This window comes from Hyperolius riggenbachi, chromosome 4, assembly GCF_040937935.1.
Source record: "Hyperolius riggenbachi isolate aHypRig1 chromosome 4, aHypRig1.pri, whole genome shotgun sequence".
NCBI lineage: Eukaryota > Metazoa > Chordata > Amphibia > Anura > Hyperoliidae > Hyperolius > Hyperolius riggenbachi.
The window spans coordinates 2,245,141-2,267,820 of NC_090649.1; the positions used below are offsets into that span (position 1 = coordinate 2,245,141).

Sequence of the window (22,680 nt, forward strand, 5' to 3'; positions counted from 1 at the left end):
TGCACTTACAGGAAATACACAGTATACACAACTGCCCTACTGTGCACTGCACTTACAGGAAATACACAGTATACACAACTGCCCTACTGCGCACTGCACTTACAGGAAATACACAGTATACACAACTGCCCTACTGCGCACTGCACTTACAGGAAATGCACAGTATACACAACTGCCCTACTGCGCACTGCACTTACAGGAAATACACGGTATACACAACTGCCCTACTGTGCACTGCACTTACAGGAAATACACGGTATACACAACTGCCCTACTGCGCACTGCACTTACAGGAAATACACAGTATACACAACTGCCCTACTGTGCACTGCACTTACAGGGAATACATGGTATGCACAACTGCCCTACTGCGCACTGAACTTACAGGAAATACACGGTACACACAACCGACCTACTGTGCACTGCACTTACAGGAAATACACAGTATACACAACTGCCCTACTGCGCACTGCACTTACAGGAAATACACAGTATACACAATTGACCTACTGTGCACTGCACTTACAGGAAATACACGGTATACAAACCTGACCTACTGTGCACTGCACTTACAGGGAATACACGGTATGCACAACTGCCCTACTGCGCACTGCACTTACAGGAAATACACAGTATACCCAACTGACCTACTGCACACTGCACTTACAGGAAATACACAGTATACACAACTGACCTACTGCGCACTGCACTTACAGGGAATACACAGTATACACAACTGCCCTACTGTGCACTGCACTTACAGGAAATACACGGTATACACAACTGACCTACTGCGCACTGCACTTACAGGAAATACACGGTATACACAACTGCCCTACTGCGCACTGCACTTACAGGAAATACACGGGATACACAACTGCCCTACTGCGCACTGCACTTACAGGAAATACACAGTATACACAACTGCCCTACTGCGCACTGCACTTACAGGAAATACACGGTATACACAACTGCCCTACTGCGCACTGCACTTACAGGAAATACACGGTATACACAACTGCCCTACTGTGCACTGCACTTACAGGAAATACACAGTATACACAACTGACCTACTGCGCACTGCACTTACAGGAAATACACGGTATACACAACTGCCCTACTGTGCACTGCACTTACAGGAAATACACGGTATACACAACTGACCTACTGCGCACTGCACTTACAGGAAATACACAGTATACACAACTGCCCTTACTGCGCACTGCACTTACAGGAAATACAGGGTACACACAACTGACCTACTGCACACTGCACTTACAGGAAATACACAGTATACACAACTGCCCTACTGCGCACTGCACTTACAGGAAATACACGGTATACACAACTGCCCTACTGTGCACTGCACTTACAGGAAATACACGGTATACACAACTGCCCTACTGCGCACTGCACTTACAGGAAATACACGGTACACACAACTGACCTACTGTGCACTGCACTTACAGGAAATACACGGTATACACAACTGACCTACTGTGCACTGCACTTACAGGAAATACACAGTATACACAACTGACCTACTGCGCACTGCACTTACAGGAAATACAGGGTATACACAACTGCCCTACTGTGCACTGCACTTACAGGAAATACACAGTATACACAACTGACCTACTGTGCACTGCACTTACAGGAAATACACGGTATGCACAACTGCCCTACTGCGCACTGCACTTACAGGAAATACACGGTATACACAACTGACCTACTGCGCACTGCACTTACAGGAAATACACAGTATACACAACTGCCCTACTGTGCACTGCACTTACAGGAAATACACGGTATACACAACTGCCCTACTGCGCACTGCACTTACAGGAAATACACAGTATATACAACTGACCTACTGCGCACTGCACTTACAGGAAATACACAGTATACACAACTGCCCTACTGTGCACTGCACTTACAGGAAATACACGGTATACACAACTGCCCTACTGTGCACTGCACTTACAGGAAATACACGGTATGCACAACTGACCTACTGTGCACTGCACTTACAGGAAATACACGGTATACACAACTGCCCTACTGTGCACTGCACTTACAGGAAATACACGGTATACATAACTGCCCTACTGCGCACTGCACTTACAGGAAATACACGGTATACACAACTGCCCTACTGTGCACTGCACTTACAGGAAATACACAGTATACACAACTGACCTACTGTGCACTGCACTTACAGGAAATACACGGTATACACAACTGACCTACTGCGCACTGCACTTACAGGAAATACACGGTATACACTACTGCCCTACTGTGCACTGCACTTACAGGAAATACACGGTATACACAACTGCCCTACTGCGCACTGCACTTACAGGAAATACACAGTATACACAACTGCCCTACTGCGCACTGCACTTACAGGGAATACACGGTATACACAACTGCCCTACTGCGCACTGCACTTACAGGAAATACACAGTATACACAACTGCCCTACTGCGCACTGCACTTACAGGGAATACACGGTATACACAACTGACCTACTGTGCACTGCACTTACAGGATATACACGGTATACACAACTGCCCTACTGCGCACTGCACTTACAGGAAATACAGGGTATACACAACTGACCTACTGCACACTGCACTTACAGGAAATACACAGTATATACAACTGCCCTACTGTGCACTGCACTTACAGGAAATACACAGTATACACAACTGCCCTACTGCGCACTGCACTTACAGGAAATACAGGGTATACACAACTGACCTACTGCACACTGCACTTACAGGAACTACACAGTATACACAACTGACCTACTGCACACTGCACTTACAGGAAATACACGGTATACACAACTGCCCTACTGAGCACTGCACTTACAGGAAATACACAGTATACACTACTGCCCTACTGTGCACTGCACTTACAGGAAATACACAGTATACACAACTGACCTACTGCGCACTGCACTTACAGGAAATACACGGTATACACAACTGCCCTACTGAGCACTGCACTTACAGGAAATACACGGTATACACAACTGCCCTACTGTGCACTGCACTTACAGGAAATACACAGTATACACTACTGCCCTACTGTGCACTGCACTTACAGGAAATACACAGTATACACAACTGACCTACTGCGCACGGCACTTACAGGAAATACACGGTATACACAACTGACCTACTGCGCACTGCACTTACAGGAAATACACGGTATACACAACTGCCCTACTGTGCACTGCACTTACAGGGAATACACGGTATACACAACTGCCCTACTGTGCACTGCACTTACAGGAAATACACGGTATACACAACTGACCTACTGTGCACTGCACTTACAGGAAATACACAGTATACACAACTGCCCTACTGCGCACTGCACTTACAGGATATACACGGTATACACAACTGCCCTACTGTGCACTGCACTTACAGGATATACACGGTATACACAACTGCCCTACTGTGCACTGCACCTATAGGGAATACACGGTATACACAACTGACCTACTGCGCACTGCACTTACAGGAAATACACGGTATACACAACTGCCCTACTGCGCACTGCACTTACAGGAAATACACAGTATACACAACTGCCCTACTGCGCACTGCACTTACAGGAAATACACAGTATACACTACTGCCCTACTGTGCACTGCACTTACAGGAAATACACAGTATACACAACTGCCCTACTGTGCACTGCACTTACAGGAAATACACGGTATGCACAACTGACCTACTGCACACTGCACTTACAGGAAATACACGGTATACACAACTGCCCTACTGCACACTGCACTTACAGGAAATACACGGTATGCACAACTGACCTACTGCACACTGCACTTACAGGAAATACACGGTATACACAACTGACCTACTGCGCACTGCACTTACAGGAAATACACAGTATACACAACTGCCCTACTGCGCACTGCACTTACAGGAAATACACGGTATACACAACTGACCTACTGCGCACTGCACTTACAAGAAAAATACACAGTATACACAACTGCCCTACTGCGCACTGCACTTACAGGAAATACAGGGTATACACAACTGACCTACTGCGCACTGCACTTACAGGAAATACACGGTATACACAACTGACCTACTGCGCACTGCACTTACAGGAAATACACGGTATACACAACTGACCTACTGCGCACTGCACTTACAGGAAATACACAGTATACACAACTGCCCTACTGCGCACTGCACTTACAGGAAATACACGGTATACACAACTGCCCTACTGCGCACTGCACTTACAGGAAATACACAGTATACACAACTGCCCTACTGCATACTGCACTTAGAGGGAACACACGGTATACACAACTGCCCTACTGTGCACTGCACTTACAGGAAATACACAGTATGCACAACTGACCTACTGCGCACTGCACTTACAGGAAATACACGGTATACACAACTGACCTACTGCGCACTGCACTTACAGGAAATACACAGTATACACAACTGCCCTACTGCGCACTGCACTTACAGGAAATACACGGTATACACAACTGCCCTACTGTGCACTGCACTTACAGGAAATACACAGTATACACAACTGCCCTACTGTACACTGCACTTACAGGGAATACACAGTATACACAACTGCCCTACTGTGCACTGCACTTACAGGAAATACACGGTATACACAACTGACCTACTGCGCACTGCACTTACAGGAAATACACAGTATACACAACTGCTCTACTGTGCACTGCACTTACAGGAAATACACGGTATACACAACTGACCTACTGCGCACTGCACTTACAGGAAATACACAGTATACACAACTGCTCTACTGTGCACTGCACTTACAGGAAATACACGGTATACACAACTGCCCTACTGTGCACTGCACTTACAGGAAATACACAGTATGCACAACTGACCTACTGCGCACTGCACTTACAGGAAATACACGGTATACACAACTGCCCTACTGCGCACTGCACTTACAGGAAATACACGGTATACACAACTGACCTACTGCGCACTGCACTTACAGGAAATACACAGTATACACAACTGACCTACTGTGCACTGCACTTACAGGAAATACACGGTATACACAACTGACCTACTGCGCACTGCACTTACAGGAAATACACGGTATACACAACTGCCCTACTGCGCACTGCACTTACAGGAAATACACAGTATACACAACTGCCCTACTGCGCACTGCACTTACAGGAAATACACGGTATACACAACTGCCCTACTGCGCACTGCACTTACAGGAAATACACGGTATGCACAACTGCCCTACTGCGCACTGCACTTACAGGAAATACACGGTATACACAACTGACCTACTGCGCACTGCACTTACAGGAAATACACAGTATGCACAACTGCCCTACTGCGCACTGCACTTACAGGAAATACACAGTATACACAACTGCCCTACTGCGCACTGCACTTACAGGAAATACACAGTATACACAACTGCCCTACTGCGCACTGCACTTACAGGAAATACACAGTATACACAACTGCCCTACTGCGCACTGCACTTACAGGAAATACACAGTATACACAACTGCCCTACTGCGCACTGCACTTACAGGGAATACACGGTATGCACAACTGCCCTACAGTGCACTGCACTTACAGGAAATACACGGTATACACAACTGCCCTACTGCGCACTGCACTTACAGGAAATACACAGTATATACAACTGACCTACTGCGCACTGCACTTACAGGAAATACACGGTATGCACAACTGACCTACTGCACACTGCACTTACAGGAAATACACGGTATACACAACTGCCCTACTGCACACTGCACTTACAGGAAATACACGGTATGCACAACTGACCTACTGCACACTGCACTTACAGGAAATACACGGTATACACAACTGACCTACTGCGCACTGCACTTACAGGAAATACACAGTATACACAACTGCCCTACTGCGCACTGCACTTACAGGAAATACACGGTATACACAACTGACCTACTGCGCACTGCACTTACAAGAAAAATACACAGTATACACAACTGCCCTACTGCGCACTGCACTTACAGGAAATACAGGGTATACACAACTGACCTACTGCGCACTGCACTTACAGGAAATACACGGTATACACAACTGACCTACTGCGCACTGCACTTACAGGAAATACACGGTATACACAACTGACCTACTGCGCACTGCACTTACAGGAAATACACAGTATACACAACTGCCCTACTGCGCACTGCACTTACAGGAAATACACGGTATACACAACTGCCCTACTGCGCACTGCACTTACAGGAAATACACAGTATACACAACTGCCCTACTGCATACTGCACTTAGAGGGAACACACGGTATACACAACTGCCCTACTGTGCACTGCACTTACAGGAAATACACAGTATGCACAACTGACCTACTGCGCACTGCACTTACAGGAAATACACGGTATACACAACTGACCTACTGCGCACTGCACTTACAGGAAATACACAGTATACACAACTGCCCTACTGCGCACTGCACTTACAGGAAATACACGGTATACACAACTGCCCTACTGTGCACTGCACTTACAGGAAATACACAGTATACACAACTGCCCTACTGTACACTGCACTTACAGGGAATACACAGTATACACAACTGCCCTACTGTGCACTGCACTTACAGGAAATACACGGTATACACAACTGACCTACTGCGCACTGCACTTACAGGAAATACACAGTATACACAACTGCCCTACTGCGCACTGCACTTACAGGAAATACACGGTATACACAACTGACCTACTGCGCACTGCACTTACAGGAAATACACAGTATACACAACTGACCTACTGTGCACTGCACTTACAGGAAATACACGGTATACACAACTGACCTACTGCGCACTGCACTTACAGGAAATACACGGTATACACAACTGCCCTACTGCGCACTGCACTTACAGGAAATACACAGTATACACAACTGCCCTACTGCGCACTGCACTTACAGGAAATACACGGTATACACAACTGCCCTACTGCGCACTGCACTTACAGGAAATACACGGTATGCACAACTGCCCTACTGCGCACTGCACTTACAGGAAATACACGGTATACACAACTGACCTACTGCGCACTGCACTTACAGGAAATACACAGTATGCACAACTGCCCTACTGCGCACTGCACTTACAGGAAATACACAGTATACACAACTGCCCTACTGCGCACTGCACTTACAGGAAATACACAGTATACACAACTGCCCTACTGCGCACTGCACTTACAGGAAATACACAGTATACACAACTGCCCTACTGCGCACTGCACTTACAGGAAATACACAGTATACACAACTGCCCTACTGCGCACTGCACTTACAGGGAATACACGGTATGCACAACTGCCCTACAGTGCACTGCACTTACAGGAAATACACGGTATACACAACTGCCCTACTGCGCACTGCACTTACAGGAAATACACAGTATATACAACTGACCTACTGCGCACTGCACTTACAGGAAATACACGGTATACACAACTGCCCTACTGCGCACTGCACTTACAGGAAATACACGGTATACACAACTGCCCTACTGCGCACTGCACTTACAGGAAATACACGGTATACACAACTGACCTACTGCGCACTGCACTTACAGGGAATACACGGTACACACTACTGCCCTACTGCGCACTGCACTTACAGGAAATACACGGTACACACTACTGCCCTACTGCGCACTGCACTTACAGGATATACACGGTATGCACAACTGCCCTACAGTGCACTACACTTACAGGAAATACACGGTATACACAACTGACCTACTGCGCACTGCACTTGCAGGAAATACACGGTATACACAACTGACCTACTGTGCACTGCACTTACAGGAAATACACGGTATACACAACTGCCCTACTGCATACTGCACTTACAGGAAATACACAGTATACACAACTGACCTACTGCGCACTGCACTTACAGGAAATACACGGTATACACAACTGACCTACTGCGCACTTCACTTACAGGAAATACACGGTATGCACAACTGACCTACTGCGCACTGCACTTACAGGAAACACACAGTATACATTACTGACCTACTGCACACTGCACTTACAGGAAACACACAGTATACACAACTGCCCTACTGTGCACTGCACTTACAGGAAACACACAGTATACACAACTGACCTACTGCGCACTGCACTTACAGGAAATACACGGTATACACAACTGACCTACTGTGCACTGCACTTACAGGAAATACACGGTATACACAACTGACCTACTGCGCACTGCACTTACAGGAAATACACGGTATACACAACTGACCTACTGTGCACTGCACTTACAGGAAATACACAGTATACACAACTGACCTACTGCGCACTGCACTTACAGGAAATACACGGTATACACAACTGCCCTACTTTGCACTGCACTTACAAAAATACACGGTATGCACAACTGCCCTACTGCGCACTGCACTTACAGGATATACACGGTATGCACAACTGCCCTACTGCGCACTGCACTTACAGGAAATACACGGTATGCACAACTGCCCTACTGCGCACTGCACTTACAGGAAATACAGGGTATACACAACTGACCTACTGCACACTGCACTTACAGGAAATACACGGTATACACAACTGACCTACTGCGCACTGCACTTACAGGAAATACACAGTATACACAACTGACCTACTGCGCACTGCACTTACAGGAAATACAGGGTATACACAACTGACCTACTGCGCACTGCACTTACAGGAAATACACGGTATACACAACTGCCCTACTGCGCACTGCACTTACAGGAAATACAGGGTATACACAACTGACCTACTGCGCACTGCACTTACAGGAAATACACAGTATACACAACAGACCTACTGCGCACTGCACTTACAGGAAATACACAGTATACACAACTGACCTACTGCGCACTGCACTTACAGGAAACACACAGTATACACAACTGACCTACTGTGCACTGCACTTACAGGAAATACACAGTATACACAACTGCCCTACTGTGCACTGCACTTACAGGAAATACACAGTATACACAACTGCCCTACTGAGCACTGCACTTACAGGAAATACACAGTATACACAACTGCCCTACTGCACACTGCACTTACAGGAAATACACAGTATACACAACTGCCCTACTGCGCACTGCACTTACAGGAAATACACAGTATACACAACTGCCCTACTGTGCACTGCACTTACAGGAAATACACGGTATACACTACTGACCTACTGCGCACTGCACTTACAGAGAATACACAGTATATACAACTGCCCTACTGCGCACTGCACTTACAGGAAATACACGGTATACACAACTGACCTACTGTGCACTGCACTTACAGGAAATACACAGTATACACAACTGCCCTACTGTGCACTGCACTTACAGGAAATACACGGTATACACAACTGACCTACTGCGCACTGCACTTACAGGAAATACACGGTATACACAACTGCCCTACTGCGCACTGCACTTACAGGAAATACACGGTATACACAACTGCCCTACTGCGCACTGCACTTACAGGAAATACACGGTATACACAACTGACCTACTGCACACTGCACTTACAGGAAATACACGGTATACACAACTGCCCTACTGCGCACTGCACTTACAGGAAATACACAGTATACACAACTGCCCTACTGAGCACTGCACTTACAGGGAATACACGGTATGCACAACTGCCCTACTGCGCACTGAACTTACAGGAAATACACGGTACACACAACCGACCTACTGTGCACTGCACTTACAGGAAATACACGGTATACACAACTGACCTACTGCGCACTGCACTTACAGGAAATACACAGTATACACAACTGACCTACTGCGCACTGCACTTACAGGAAATACACGGTATACACAACTGCCCTACTGTACACTGTACTTACAGGAAATACACAGTATACACAACTGCCCTACTGCGCATTGCACTTACAGGAAATACACGGTATACACAACTGCCCTACTGTGCACTGCGCTTACAGGAAATACACAGTATACACAACTGCCCTACTGTACACTGTACTTACAGGAAATACACAGTATACACAACTGCCCTACTGCGCACTGCACTTATAGGAAATACACAGTATACACAACTGACCTACTGCGCACTGCACTTACAGGAAATACACGGTATTCACAACTGCCCTACTGTGCACTGCACTTACAGGAAATACACAGTATACACAACTGCCCTACTGTGCACTGCACTTACAGGAAATACACGGTATACACAACTGCCCTACTGTGCACTGCACTTACAGGAAATACACAGTATACACAACCGACCTACTGTGCACTGCACTTACAGGAAATACACAGTATACACAACAGACCTACTGCGCACTGCACTTACAGGAAATACACAGTATGCACAACTGCCCTACTGCGCACTGCACTTACAGGGAATACACAGTATACACAACTGCCCTACTGCGCACTGCACTTACAGGAAATACACGGTATACACAACTGACCTACTGCGCACTGCACTTACAGGAAATACACAGTATACACAACTGCCCAACTGCGCACTGCACTTACAGGAAATACACAGTATACACAACTGACCTACTGTGCACTGCACTTACAGGAAATACACAGTATACACAACTGCCCTACTGCGCACTGCACTTACAGGAAATACACAGTATACACAACTGACCTACTGCGCACTGCACTTACAGGAAATACACGGTATACACAACTGACCTACTGTGCACTGCACTTACAGGGAATACACAGTATGCACAACTGCCCTACTGCGCACTGCACTTACAGGAAATACACGGTACACACAACCGACCTACTGTGCACTGCACTTACAGGAAATACACAGTATACACAACTGACCTAGTGCGCACTGCACTTACAGGAAATACACGGTACACACAACCGACCTACTGCGCACTGCACTTACAGGAAATACACAGTATACACAACTGCCCTACTGTGCACTGCACTTACAGGAAATACACGGTATACACAACTGACCTACTGCGCACTTCACTTACAGGAAATACACAGTATACACAACTGACCTACTGTGCACTGCACTTACAGGAAATACACGGTATACACAACTGCCCTACTGCACACTGCACTTACAGGGAATACACGGTATGCACAACTGACCTACTGCACACTGCACTTACAGGAAATACACGGTATACACAACTGACCTACTGTGCACTGCACTTACAGGAAATACACGGTATACACAACTGCCCTACTGCACACTGCACTTACAGGGAATACACGGTATGCACAACTGACCTACTGCACACTGCACTTACAGGAAATACACGGTATACACAACTGACCTACTGTGCACTGCACTTACAGGGAATACACGGTATACACAACTGCCCTACTGCGCACTGCACTTACAGGAAATACACGGTACACACAACCGACCTACTGTGCACTGCACTTACAGGGAATACACGGTATGCACAACTGCCCTACAGTGCACTGCACTTACAGGAAATACAGGGTATAGACAACTGCCCTACTGTGCACTGCACTTACAGGAAATACACAGTATACACAACTGACCTACTGCGCACTGCACTTACAGGGAATACACAGTATACACAACTGCCCTACTGCGCACTGCACTTACAGGAAATACACGGTATGCACAACTGACCTACTGCGCACTGCACTTACAGGATATACACGGTATATACAACTGCCCTACTGCGCACTGCACTTACAGGAAGTACACGTTATATACAACTGCCCTACTGCGCACTGCACTTACAGGAAATACACAGTATACACAACTGCCCTTCTGTGCACTGCACTTACAGCAAATACACGGTATACACACCTGCCCTACTGCGCACTGCACTTACAGGAAATACACAGTATACACAACTGCCCTACTGTGCACTGCACTTACAGGAAATACACGGTATGCACAACTGCCCTACTGTGCAATGCACTTACAGGAAATACACGGTATATACAACTGACCTACTGCGCACTGCACTTACAGGATATACACGGTATATACAACTGCCCTACTGCGCACTGCACTTACAGGAAATACACGGTATACACAACTGACCTACTGTGCACTGCACTTACAGGAAATACACGGTATACACAACTGCCCTACGGTGCACTGCACTTACAGGAAATACAAATTATACACAACTGACCTACTGCGCACTGCACTTACAGGAAATACACGGTATGCACAACTGCCCTACTGCGCACTGCACTTACAGGAAATACACGGTACACACAACTGCCTTACTGTGCACTGCACTTACAGGAAATACACAGTATACATTACTGCCCTACTGCGCACTGCACTTACAGGAAATACACGGTATGCACAACTGCCCTACTGCGCACTGCACTTACAGGAAATACACGGTATACACAACTGCCCTACTGTGCACTGCACTTACAGGAAATACAAATTATACACAACTGACCTACTGCGCACTGCACTTACAGGAAATACACGGTATGCACAACTGCCCTACTGCGCACTGCACTTACAGGAAATACACGGTATACACAACTGCCCTACTGCGCACTGCACTTACAGGAAATACACAGTATACACAACTGCCCTACTGCGCACTGCACTTACAGGAAATACACGGTATACACAACTGCCCTACTGCGCACTGCACTTACAGGAACTACACGGTATGCACAACTGACCTACTGCGCACTGCACTTACAGGAAATACACAGTATACACAACTGCCCTACTGTGCACTGCACTTACAGGAAATACACAGTATACACAACTGCCCTACTGCGCACTGCACTTACAGGAAATACACAGTATACACAACTGCCCTACTGCGCACTGCACTTACAGGAAATACACAGTATACACAACTGCTCTACTGTGCACTGCACTTACAGGAAATACACGGTATACACAACTGCCCTACTGCGCACTGCACTTACAGGAAATACAGGGTATACACAACTGACCTACTGCGCACTGCACTTACAGGAAATACACAGTATACACAACTGCCCTACTGCGCACTGCACTTACAGGAAATACACAGTATACACAACTGCTCTACTGTGCACTGCACTTACAGGAAATACACGGTATACACAACTGACCTACTGCGCACTGCACTTACAGGAAATACACGGTATACACAACTGCCCTACTGCGCACTGCACTTACAGAAAATACAGGGTATACACAACTGACCTACTGCGCACTGCACTTACAGGAAATACACGGTATGCACAACTGACCTACTGCGCACTGCACTTACAGGAAATACACAGTATACACAACTGCCCTACTGCGCACTGCACTTACAGGAAATACTCAGTATACACAACTGCCCTACTGCGCACTGCACTTACAGGAAATACACGGTATACACAACTGCCCTACTGTGCACGGCACTTACAGGAAATACACGGTACACACAACTGCCCTACTGCGCACTGCACTTACAGGAAATACACAGTATACACAACTGCCCTACTGCGCACTGCACTTACAGGAAATACACGGTATGCACAACTGACCTACTGCGCACTGCACTTACAGGAAATACACGGTATGCACAACTGCCCTACTGCGCACTGCACTTACAGGAAATACACGGTACACACAACTGCCCTACTGCGCACTGCACTTACAGGAAATACACAGTATACACAACTGCCCTACTGCGCACTGCACTTACAGGAAATACACGGTATACACAACTGCCCTACTGCGCACTGCACTTACAGGAAATACACGGTATACACAACTGACCTACTGCGCACTGCACTTACAGGAAATACACGGTATACACAACTGCCCTACTGCGCACTGCACTTACAGGGAATACACGGTATACACAACTGACCTACTGCGCACTGCACTTACAGGAAATACACGGTATATACAACTGACCTACTGTGCACTGCACTTACAGGGAATACACGGTATACACAACTGACCTACTGCGCACTGCACTTACAGGAAATACACAGTATACACAACTGCCCTACTGCGCACTGCACTTACAGGAAATACACGGTATGCACAACTGACCTACTGCGCACTGCACTTACAGGATATACACGGTATATACAACTGACCTACTGCGCACTGCACTTACAGGAAATACACGGTATGCACAACTGACCTACTGCGCACTGCACTTACAGGAAATACACGGTATACACAACTGACCTACTGCGCACTGCACTTACAGGAAATACACGGTATACACAACTGCCCTACTGCGCACTGCACTTACAGGAAACACACGGTATACACAACTGACCTACTGTGCACTGCACTTACAGGAAATACACGGTATACACAACTGCCCTACTGCGCACTGCACTTACAGGAAATACACAGTATATACAACTGACCTACTGCGCACTGCACTTACAGGAAATACACAGTATACACAACTGCCCTACTGCACACTGCACTTACAGGAAATACACGGTATACACAACTGCCCTACTGCGCACTGCACTTACAGGAAATACAGGGTATACACAACTGACCTACTGTGCACTGCACTTACAGGGAATACACGGTATACACAACTGCCCTACTGCGCACTGCACTTACAGGAAATACACGGTATACACAACTGCCCTACTGCGCACTGCACTTACAGGAAATACAGGGTATACACAACTGACCTACTGTGCACTGCACTTACAGGAAATACACGGTATACACAACTGCCCTACTGCGCACTGCACTTACAGGGAATACACGGTATACACAACTGCCCTACTGCACACTGCACTTACAGGAAATACACGGTATACACAACTGACCTACTGCGCACTGCACTTACAGGAAATACACGGTATACACAACTGACCTACTGCGCACTGCACTTACAGGAAATACACAGTATACACAACTGCCCTACTGCACACTGCACTTACAGGAAATACACAGTATACACAACTGCCCTACTGCGCACTGCACTTACAGGAAATACACAGTATACACAACTGACCTACTGCGCACTGCACTTACAGGAAATACACGGTATACACAACTGACCTACTGCGCACTGCACTTACAGGAAATACACGGTATACACAACTGCCCTACTGTACACTGTACTTACAGGAAATACACAGTATACACAACTGCCCTACTGCGCATTGCACTTACAGGAAATACACGGTATACACAACTGCCCTACTGTGCACTGCGCTTACAGGAAATACACAGTATACACAACTGCCCTACTGTACACTGTACTTACAGGAAATACACAGTATACACAACTGCCCTACTGCGCACTGCACTTACAGGAAATACACAGTATACACAACTGCCCTACTGTGCACTGCACTTACAGGAAATACACGGTATACACAACTGCCCTACTGCGCACTGCACTTACAGGAAACACACAGTATACACAACTGACCTACTGCGCACTGCACTTACAGGGAATACACAGTATATACAACTGCCCTACTGCACACTGCACTTACAGGAAATACACGGTATGCACAACTGCCCTACTGCGCACTGCACTTACAGGAAATACACAGTATACACAACTGCCCTACTGCGCACTGCACTTACAGGAAATACACAGTATACACAACTGCCCTACTGCGCACTGCACTTACAGGATATACACGGTATGCACAACTGACCTACTGCGCACTGCACTTACAGGAAATACACGGTATGCACAACTGACCTACTGTGCACTGCACTTACAGGAAATACACAGTATACACAACTGCCCTACTGCGCACTGCACTTACAGGAAATACACGGTATACACAACTGACCTACTGCGCACTGCACTTACAGGAAATACACGGTATACACAACTGACCTACTGCGCACTGCACTTACAGGAAATACACGGTATACACAACTGACCTACTGCGCACTGTACTTACAGGAAATACACAGTATACACAACTGACCTACTGCGCACTGCACTTACAGGAAATACAGTATACACAACTGCCCTACTGTGCACTGCACTTACAGGAAATACACGGTATACACACCTGCCCTACTGCGCACTGCACTTACAGGAAATACACAGTATACACAACTGCCCTACTGCGCACTGCACTTACAGGAAATACACAGTATACACAACTGACCTACTGTGCACTGCACTTACAGGAAATACACAGTATACACAACTGCCCTACTGCGCACTGCACTTACAGGAAATACACGGTATACACAACTGACCTACTGTGCACTGCACTTACAGGGAATACACGGTATGCACAACTGCCCTACTGCGCACTGCACTTACAGGAAATACACGGTACACACAACCGACCTACTGTGCACTGCACTTACAGGAAATACACAGTATACACAACTGACCTACTGCGCACTGCACTTACAGGAAATACACGGTACACACAACCGACCTACTGCGCACTGCACTTACAGGAAATACACGGTATACACAACTGCCCTACTGCGCACTGCACTTACAGGAAATACACGGTATATACAACTGACCTACTGCGCACTGCACTTACAGGAAATACACGGTATACACAACTGACCTACTGCGCACTGCACTTACAGGAAATACACGGTATACACAACTGCCCTACTGCGCACTGCACTTACAGGAAACACACAGTATACACAACTGACCTACTGTGCACTGCACTTACAGGAAATACACGGTATACACAACTGCCCTACTGCGCACTGCACTTACAGGAAATACACAGTATATACAACTGACCTACTGCGCACTGCACTTACAGGAAATACACAGTATACACAACTGCCCTACTGTGCACTGCACTTACAGGAAATACACGGTACACACAACTGCCCTACTGCGCACTGCACTTACAGGAAATACACAGTATACACAACTGACCTACTGTGCACTGCACTTACAGGGAATACACGGTATACACAACTGCCCTACTGCGCACTGCACTTACAGGAAATACACGGTATACACAACCGCCCTACTGCGCACTGCACTTACAGCAAATACAGGGTATACACAACTGACCTACTGTGCACTGCACTTACAGGAAATACACGGTATACACAACTGCCCTACTGCGCACTGCACTTACAGGGAATACACGGTATACACAACTGCCCCACTGCACACTGCACTTACAGGAAATACACAGTATATACAACTGACCTACTGCGCACTGCACTTACAGGAAATACACAGTATACACAACTGCCCTACTGTGCACTGCACTTACAGGAAATACACGGTACACACAACTGCCCTACTGCGCACTGCACTTACAGGAAATACACAGTATACACAACTGACCTACTGTGCACTGCACTTACAGGGAATACACGGTATACACAACTGCCCTACTGCGCACTGCACTTACAGGAAATACACGGTATACACAACTGCCCTACTGCGCACTGCACTTACAGCAAATACAGGGTATACACAACTGACCTACTGTGCACTGCACTTACAGGAAATACACGGTATACACAACTGCCCTACTGCGCACTGCACTTACAGGGAATACACGGTATACACAACTGCCCCACTGCACACTGCACTTACAGGAAATACACGGTATACACAACTGACCTACTGCGCACTGCACTTACAGGAAATACACGGTATACACAACTGACCTACTGCGCACTGCACTTACAGGAAATACACAGTATACACAACTGCCCTACTGCACACTGCACTTACAGGAAATACACAGTATACACAACTGCCCTACTGCGCACTGCACTTACAGGAAATACACAGTATACACAACTGCCCTACTGTGCACTACACTTACAGGAAATACACAGTATACAGAATTGCCCTACTGCGCATTGCACTTACAGGATATACACGGTACACACAACTGCTCTACTGTGCACTGCACTTACAGAAAATACACAGTATACACAACTGCCCTACTGCGCACTGCACTTACAGGAAATACACGGTATACACAACTGACCTACTGCGCACTGCACTTACAGGAAATACACAGTATACACAACTGCCCTACTGCGCACTGCACTTACAGGAAATACACGGTATGCACAACTGACCTACTGTGCACTGCACTTACAGGAAATACACAGTATACACTACTGCCCTACTGCGCACTGCACTTACAGGAAATACACGGTATACACAACTGCCCTACTGTGCACTGCACTTACAGGAAATACACGGTATACACAACTGACCTACTGTGCACTGCACTTACAGGAAATACACGGTATACACAACTGCCCTACTGCATACTGCACTTACAGGAAATACACGGTATACACAACTGCCCTACTGCGCACTGCAATTACAGGAAATACACGGTATACACAACTGCCCTACTGTGCACTGCACTTACAGGAAATACACGGTATACACAACTGCCCTACTGTGCACTGCACTTACAGGAAATACACGGTATAAACAACTGCCCTACTGCACACTGCACTTAGAGGGAACACACAGAGGAGCAGCATTATGCACACTCAGGAGGAGCAGGGTACAGGAAGTAATCATGTTATATTGTCAGAGTTGTACCTACCTTGTTCTGAGCTGTTGGTTAGTAGCCGATCGGTCTCTTTTAGGGTTCGGAAATGGACTCTTTTGCTGGCCTGGCTCTCACTGTACCAACCAATGGACTGCACCTGAATGATATAGTCGGTATCCGCCTCCAAGTCCCACAAGACACAGGCATGATTTGTCGTGTTCACCTCTCTGATAAACTTGTGTATCTGGCTACCCTGCTTCTAGGGAGAAGGAGGAGACATGGTGAGTGTGTGACACACTGTGTATGACGAGACAACGCATGAACGTCACCACACCAATCACACTGTGTATGACGAGACAACGCATGGATGTCACCACGCCAATCACACTGTGTATGACGAGACAACGCATGAACGTCACCACACCAATCACACTGTGTATGACGAGACAACGCATGAACGTCACCACGCCAATCACACTGTGTATGACGACGCAACGCAGGAACGTCACCACGCCAATCACACTGTGTATGACGAGACAACGCATGAACGTCACCATGCCAATCACACTGTGTATGACGAGACAACGCATGAACGTCACCACGCCAATCACACTGTGTATGACGAGACAACGCATGAACGTCACCACGCCAATCACACTGTGTATGACGACGCAACGCAGGAACGTCACCACGCCAATCACACTGTGTATGATGAGGCAATGCATGAACGTCACCACGCCAATCACACTGTGTATGACGAGACAACGCATGAACGTCACCACGCCAATCACACTGTGTATGACGAGACAACGCATGAACGTCACCACGCCAATCACACTGTGTATGACGAGACAACACATGAACATCACCACGCCAATCACACTGCGTATGACGAGACAACGCATGTACGTCACCACACCAATCACACTGTGTATGACGAGACAACGCATGAACGTCACCACGCCAATCACACTGTGTATGATGAGACAACGCATGAACGTCACCACACCAATCACACTGTGTATGACGAGACAACGCATGAACGTCACCACGCCAATCACACTGTGTATGACGAGACAGCGCATGAACGTCACCACGCCAATCACACTGTGTATGACGAGACAACGCATGAACGTCACCACACCAATCACACTGTGTATGACGAGACAGCGCATGAACGTCACCACGCCAATCACACTGTGTATGACGAGACAGCGCATGAACGTCACCACGCCAATCACACTGTGTATGACGAGACAACGCATGAACGTCACCACGCCAATCACACTGTGTATGACGAGACAACGCATGAACGTCACCACGCCAATCACACTGTGTATGACGAGACAACGCATGAACGTCACCACACCAATCACACTGTGTATGACGAGACAGCGCATGAACGTCACCACGCCAATCACACTGTGTATGACGAGACAACGCATGAACGTCACCACGCCAATCACACTGTGTATGACGAGACAACGCATGAACGTCACCACGCCAATCACACTGTGTATGACGAGACAACGCATGAACGTCACCACGCCAATCACACTGTGTATGACGACGCAACGCAGGAACGTCACCACGCCAATCACACTGTGTATGACGAGACAACGCATGAACGTCACCACGCCAATCACACTGTGTATGACGAGACAACGCATGAACGTCACCACGCCAATCACACAGTGTATGACGAGACAACGCATGAACGTCACCACGCCAATCACACTGCGTATGACGAGACAACGCATGAACGTCACCACGCCAATCACACTGTGTATGACGAGACAACGCATGAACGTCACCACGCCAATCACACTGTGTATGACGAGGCAACGCATGAACGTCACCATGCCAATCACACTGTGTATGACGAGACAACGCATGAACGTCACCACGCCAATCACACAGTGTATGACGAGACAACGCAGGAACGTCACCACGCCAATCACACAGTGTATGACGAGACAACGCATGAACGTCACCACGCCAATCACACTGTGTATGACGAGACAACGCATGAACGTCACCACGCCAATCACACTGTGTATGACGAGACAACGCATGAACGTCACCACACCAATCACACTGTGTATGACGAGACAACGCATGAACATCACCACGCCAATCACACTGTGTATGACGAGACAACGCATGAACGTCACCACGCCAATCACACTGTGTATGACGAGGCAACGCATGAACGTCACCACGCCAATCACACTGTGTATGACGAGGCAACGCATGAACGTCACCACACCAATCACACTGTGTATGACGAGACAACGCATGAACGTCACCACGCCAATCACACAGTGTATGACGAGACAACGCATGAACGTCACCACGCCAATCACACTGTGTATGACGAGACAACGCATGAACGTCACCACGCCAATCACACTGTGTATGACGAGACAACGCATCAACGTCACCACGCCAATCACACTGTGTATGACGAGACAACGCATGAACGTCACCACGCCAATCACACTGTGTATGACGAGACAACGCATGAACGTCACCACGCCAATCACACTGTGTATGACGAGACAACGCATGAACATCCCCACGCCAATCACACTGTGTATGACGAGACAACGCATGAACGTCACCATGCCAATCACACTGTGTATGACGAGACAACGAATGAACGTCACCACGCCAATCACACTGTGTATGACGAGACAACGCATGAACGTCACCACGCCAATCACACTGTGTATGACGAGACAACGCATGAACGTCACCACGCCAATCACACTGTGTATGACGAGACAACGCATGAACGTCACCACACCAATCACACTGTGTATGACGAGACAACGCATGAACGTCACCACGCCAATCACACTGTGTATGACGAGACAACGCATGTACGTCACCACGCCAATCACACTGCGTATGACGAGACAACGCATGAACGTCACCCCGCCAATCACACTGTGTATGACGAGACAACGCATGAACGTCACCACGCCAATCACACTGTGTATGACGAGACAACGCAGGAACGTCACCACGCCAATCACACTGTGTATGACGAGACAAAGCATGAATGTCACCACGCCAATCACACTGTGTATGACGAGACAACGCATGAACGTCACCACGCCAATCACACTGTGTATGACGAGACAACGCATGAACGTCACCACACCAATCACACTGTGTATGACGAGACAACGCATGAACGTCACCACGCCAATCACACTGTATATGACGAGGCAACGCATGAACGTCACCATGCCAATCACACTGTGTATGACGAGACAATGCATGAACGTCACCACGCCAATCACACTGTGTATGACGAGACAACGCATGAACGTCCCCACGCCAATCACACTGTGTATGACGAGGCAACGCATGAACGTCACCACGCCAATCGCACTGTGTATGACGAGACAACGCATGAACGTCACCACGCCAATCACACTGTGTATGACGAGACAACGCATGAACGTCACCACGCCAATCACACTGTGTATGACGAGACAACGCATGAACGTCACCACGCCAATCACACTGTGTATGACGAGACAACGCATGAACGTCACCACGCCAATCACACTGTGTATGACGAGACAACGCATGAACGTCACCACGCCAATCACACTGTGTATGACGAGACAACGCATGAACGTCACTACGCCAATTACACTGTGTATGACGAGACAACGCATGAACGTCACCACACCAATCACACTGTGTATGACGAGACAACGCAGGAACGTCACCACGCCAATCACACTGTGTATGACGAGACAACGCATGAATGTCACCACGCCAATCACACTGTGTATGATGAGGCAACGCAGGAACGTCACCACGCCAATCACACTGTGTATGATGAGACAACGCATGAACGTCACCACGCCAATCACACAGTGTATGATGAGACAACGCATGAACGTCACCACGCCAATCACACTGTGTATGACGCAACGCATGAACGTCACCACGCCAATCACACTGTGTATGACGAGACAACGCATGAACGTCACCACGCCAATCACACTGTGTATGACGAGACAACGCAGGAACGTCACCACACCAATCACACTGTGTATGACGAGACAATGCATCAACGTCACCACGCCAATC

The 22,680-nt window shown here is 47.5% G+C and overlaps 1 protein-coding gene across 3 annotated transcripts in view; it reads right to left on the reverse strand.

Moving 5' to 3' along the window:
* Nucleotides 1–22,680, reverse strand: part of FNDC4 (fibronectin type III domain containing 4) — a 110,005-nt gene that overhangs the window by 35,629 nt on the left and 51,696 nt on the right. For 2 of the 3 annotated variants that reach the window (XR_011031294.1, XM_068279804.1), the window contains exon 5: nucleotides 18,619–18,823. Coding sequence is in view for 2 of the 3 variants with exons in the window: in XM_068279804.1 (XP_068135905.1) it covers nucleotides 18,619–18,823 (205 nt within the window). In the remaining variant the exon portion in view is untranslated. The remainder of the gene's footprint in view (nucleotides 1–18,618; nucleotides 18,824–22,680) is intronic. The other variant, XM_068279805.1, reaches the window with a different exon arrangement.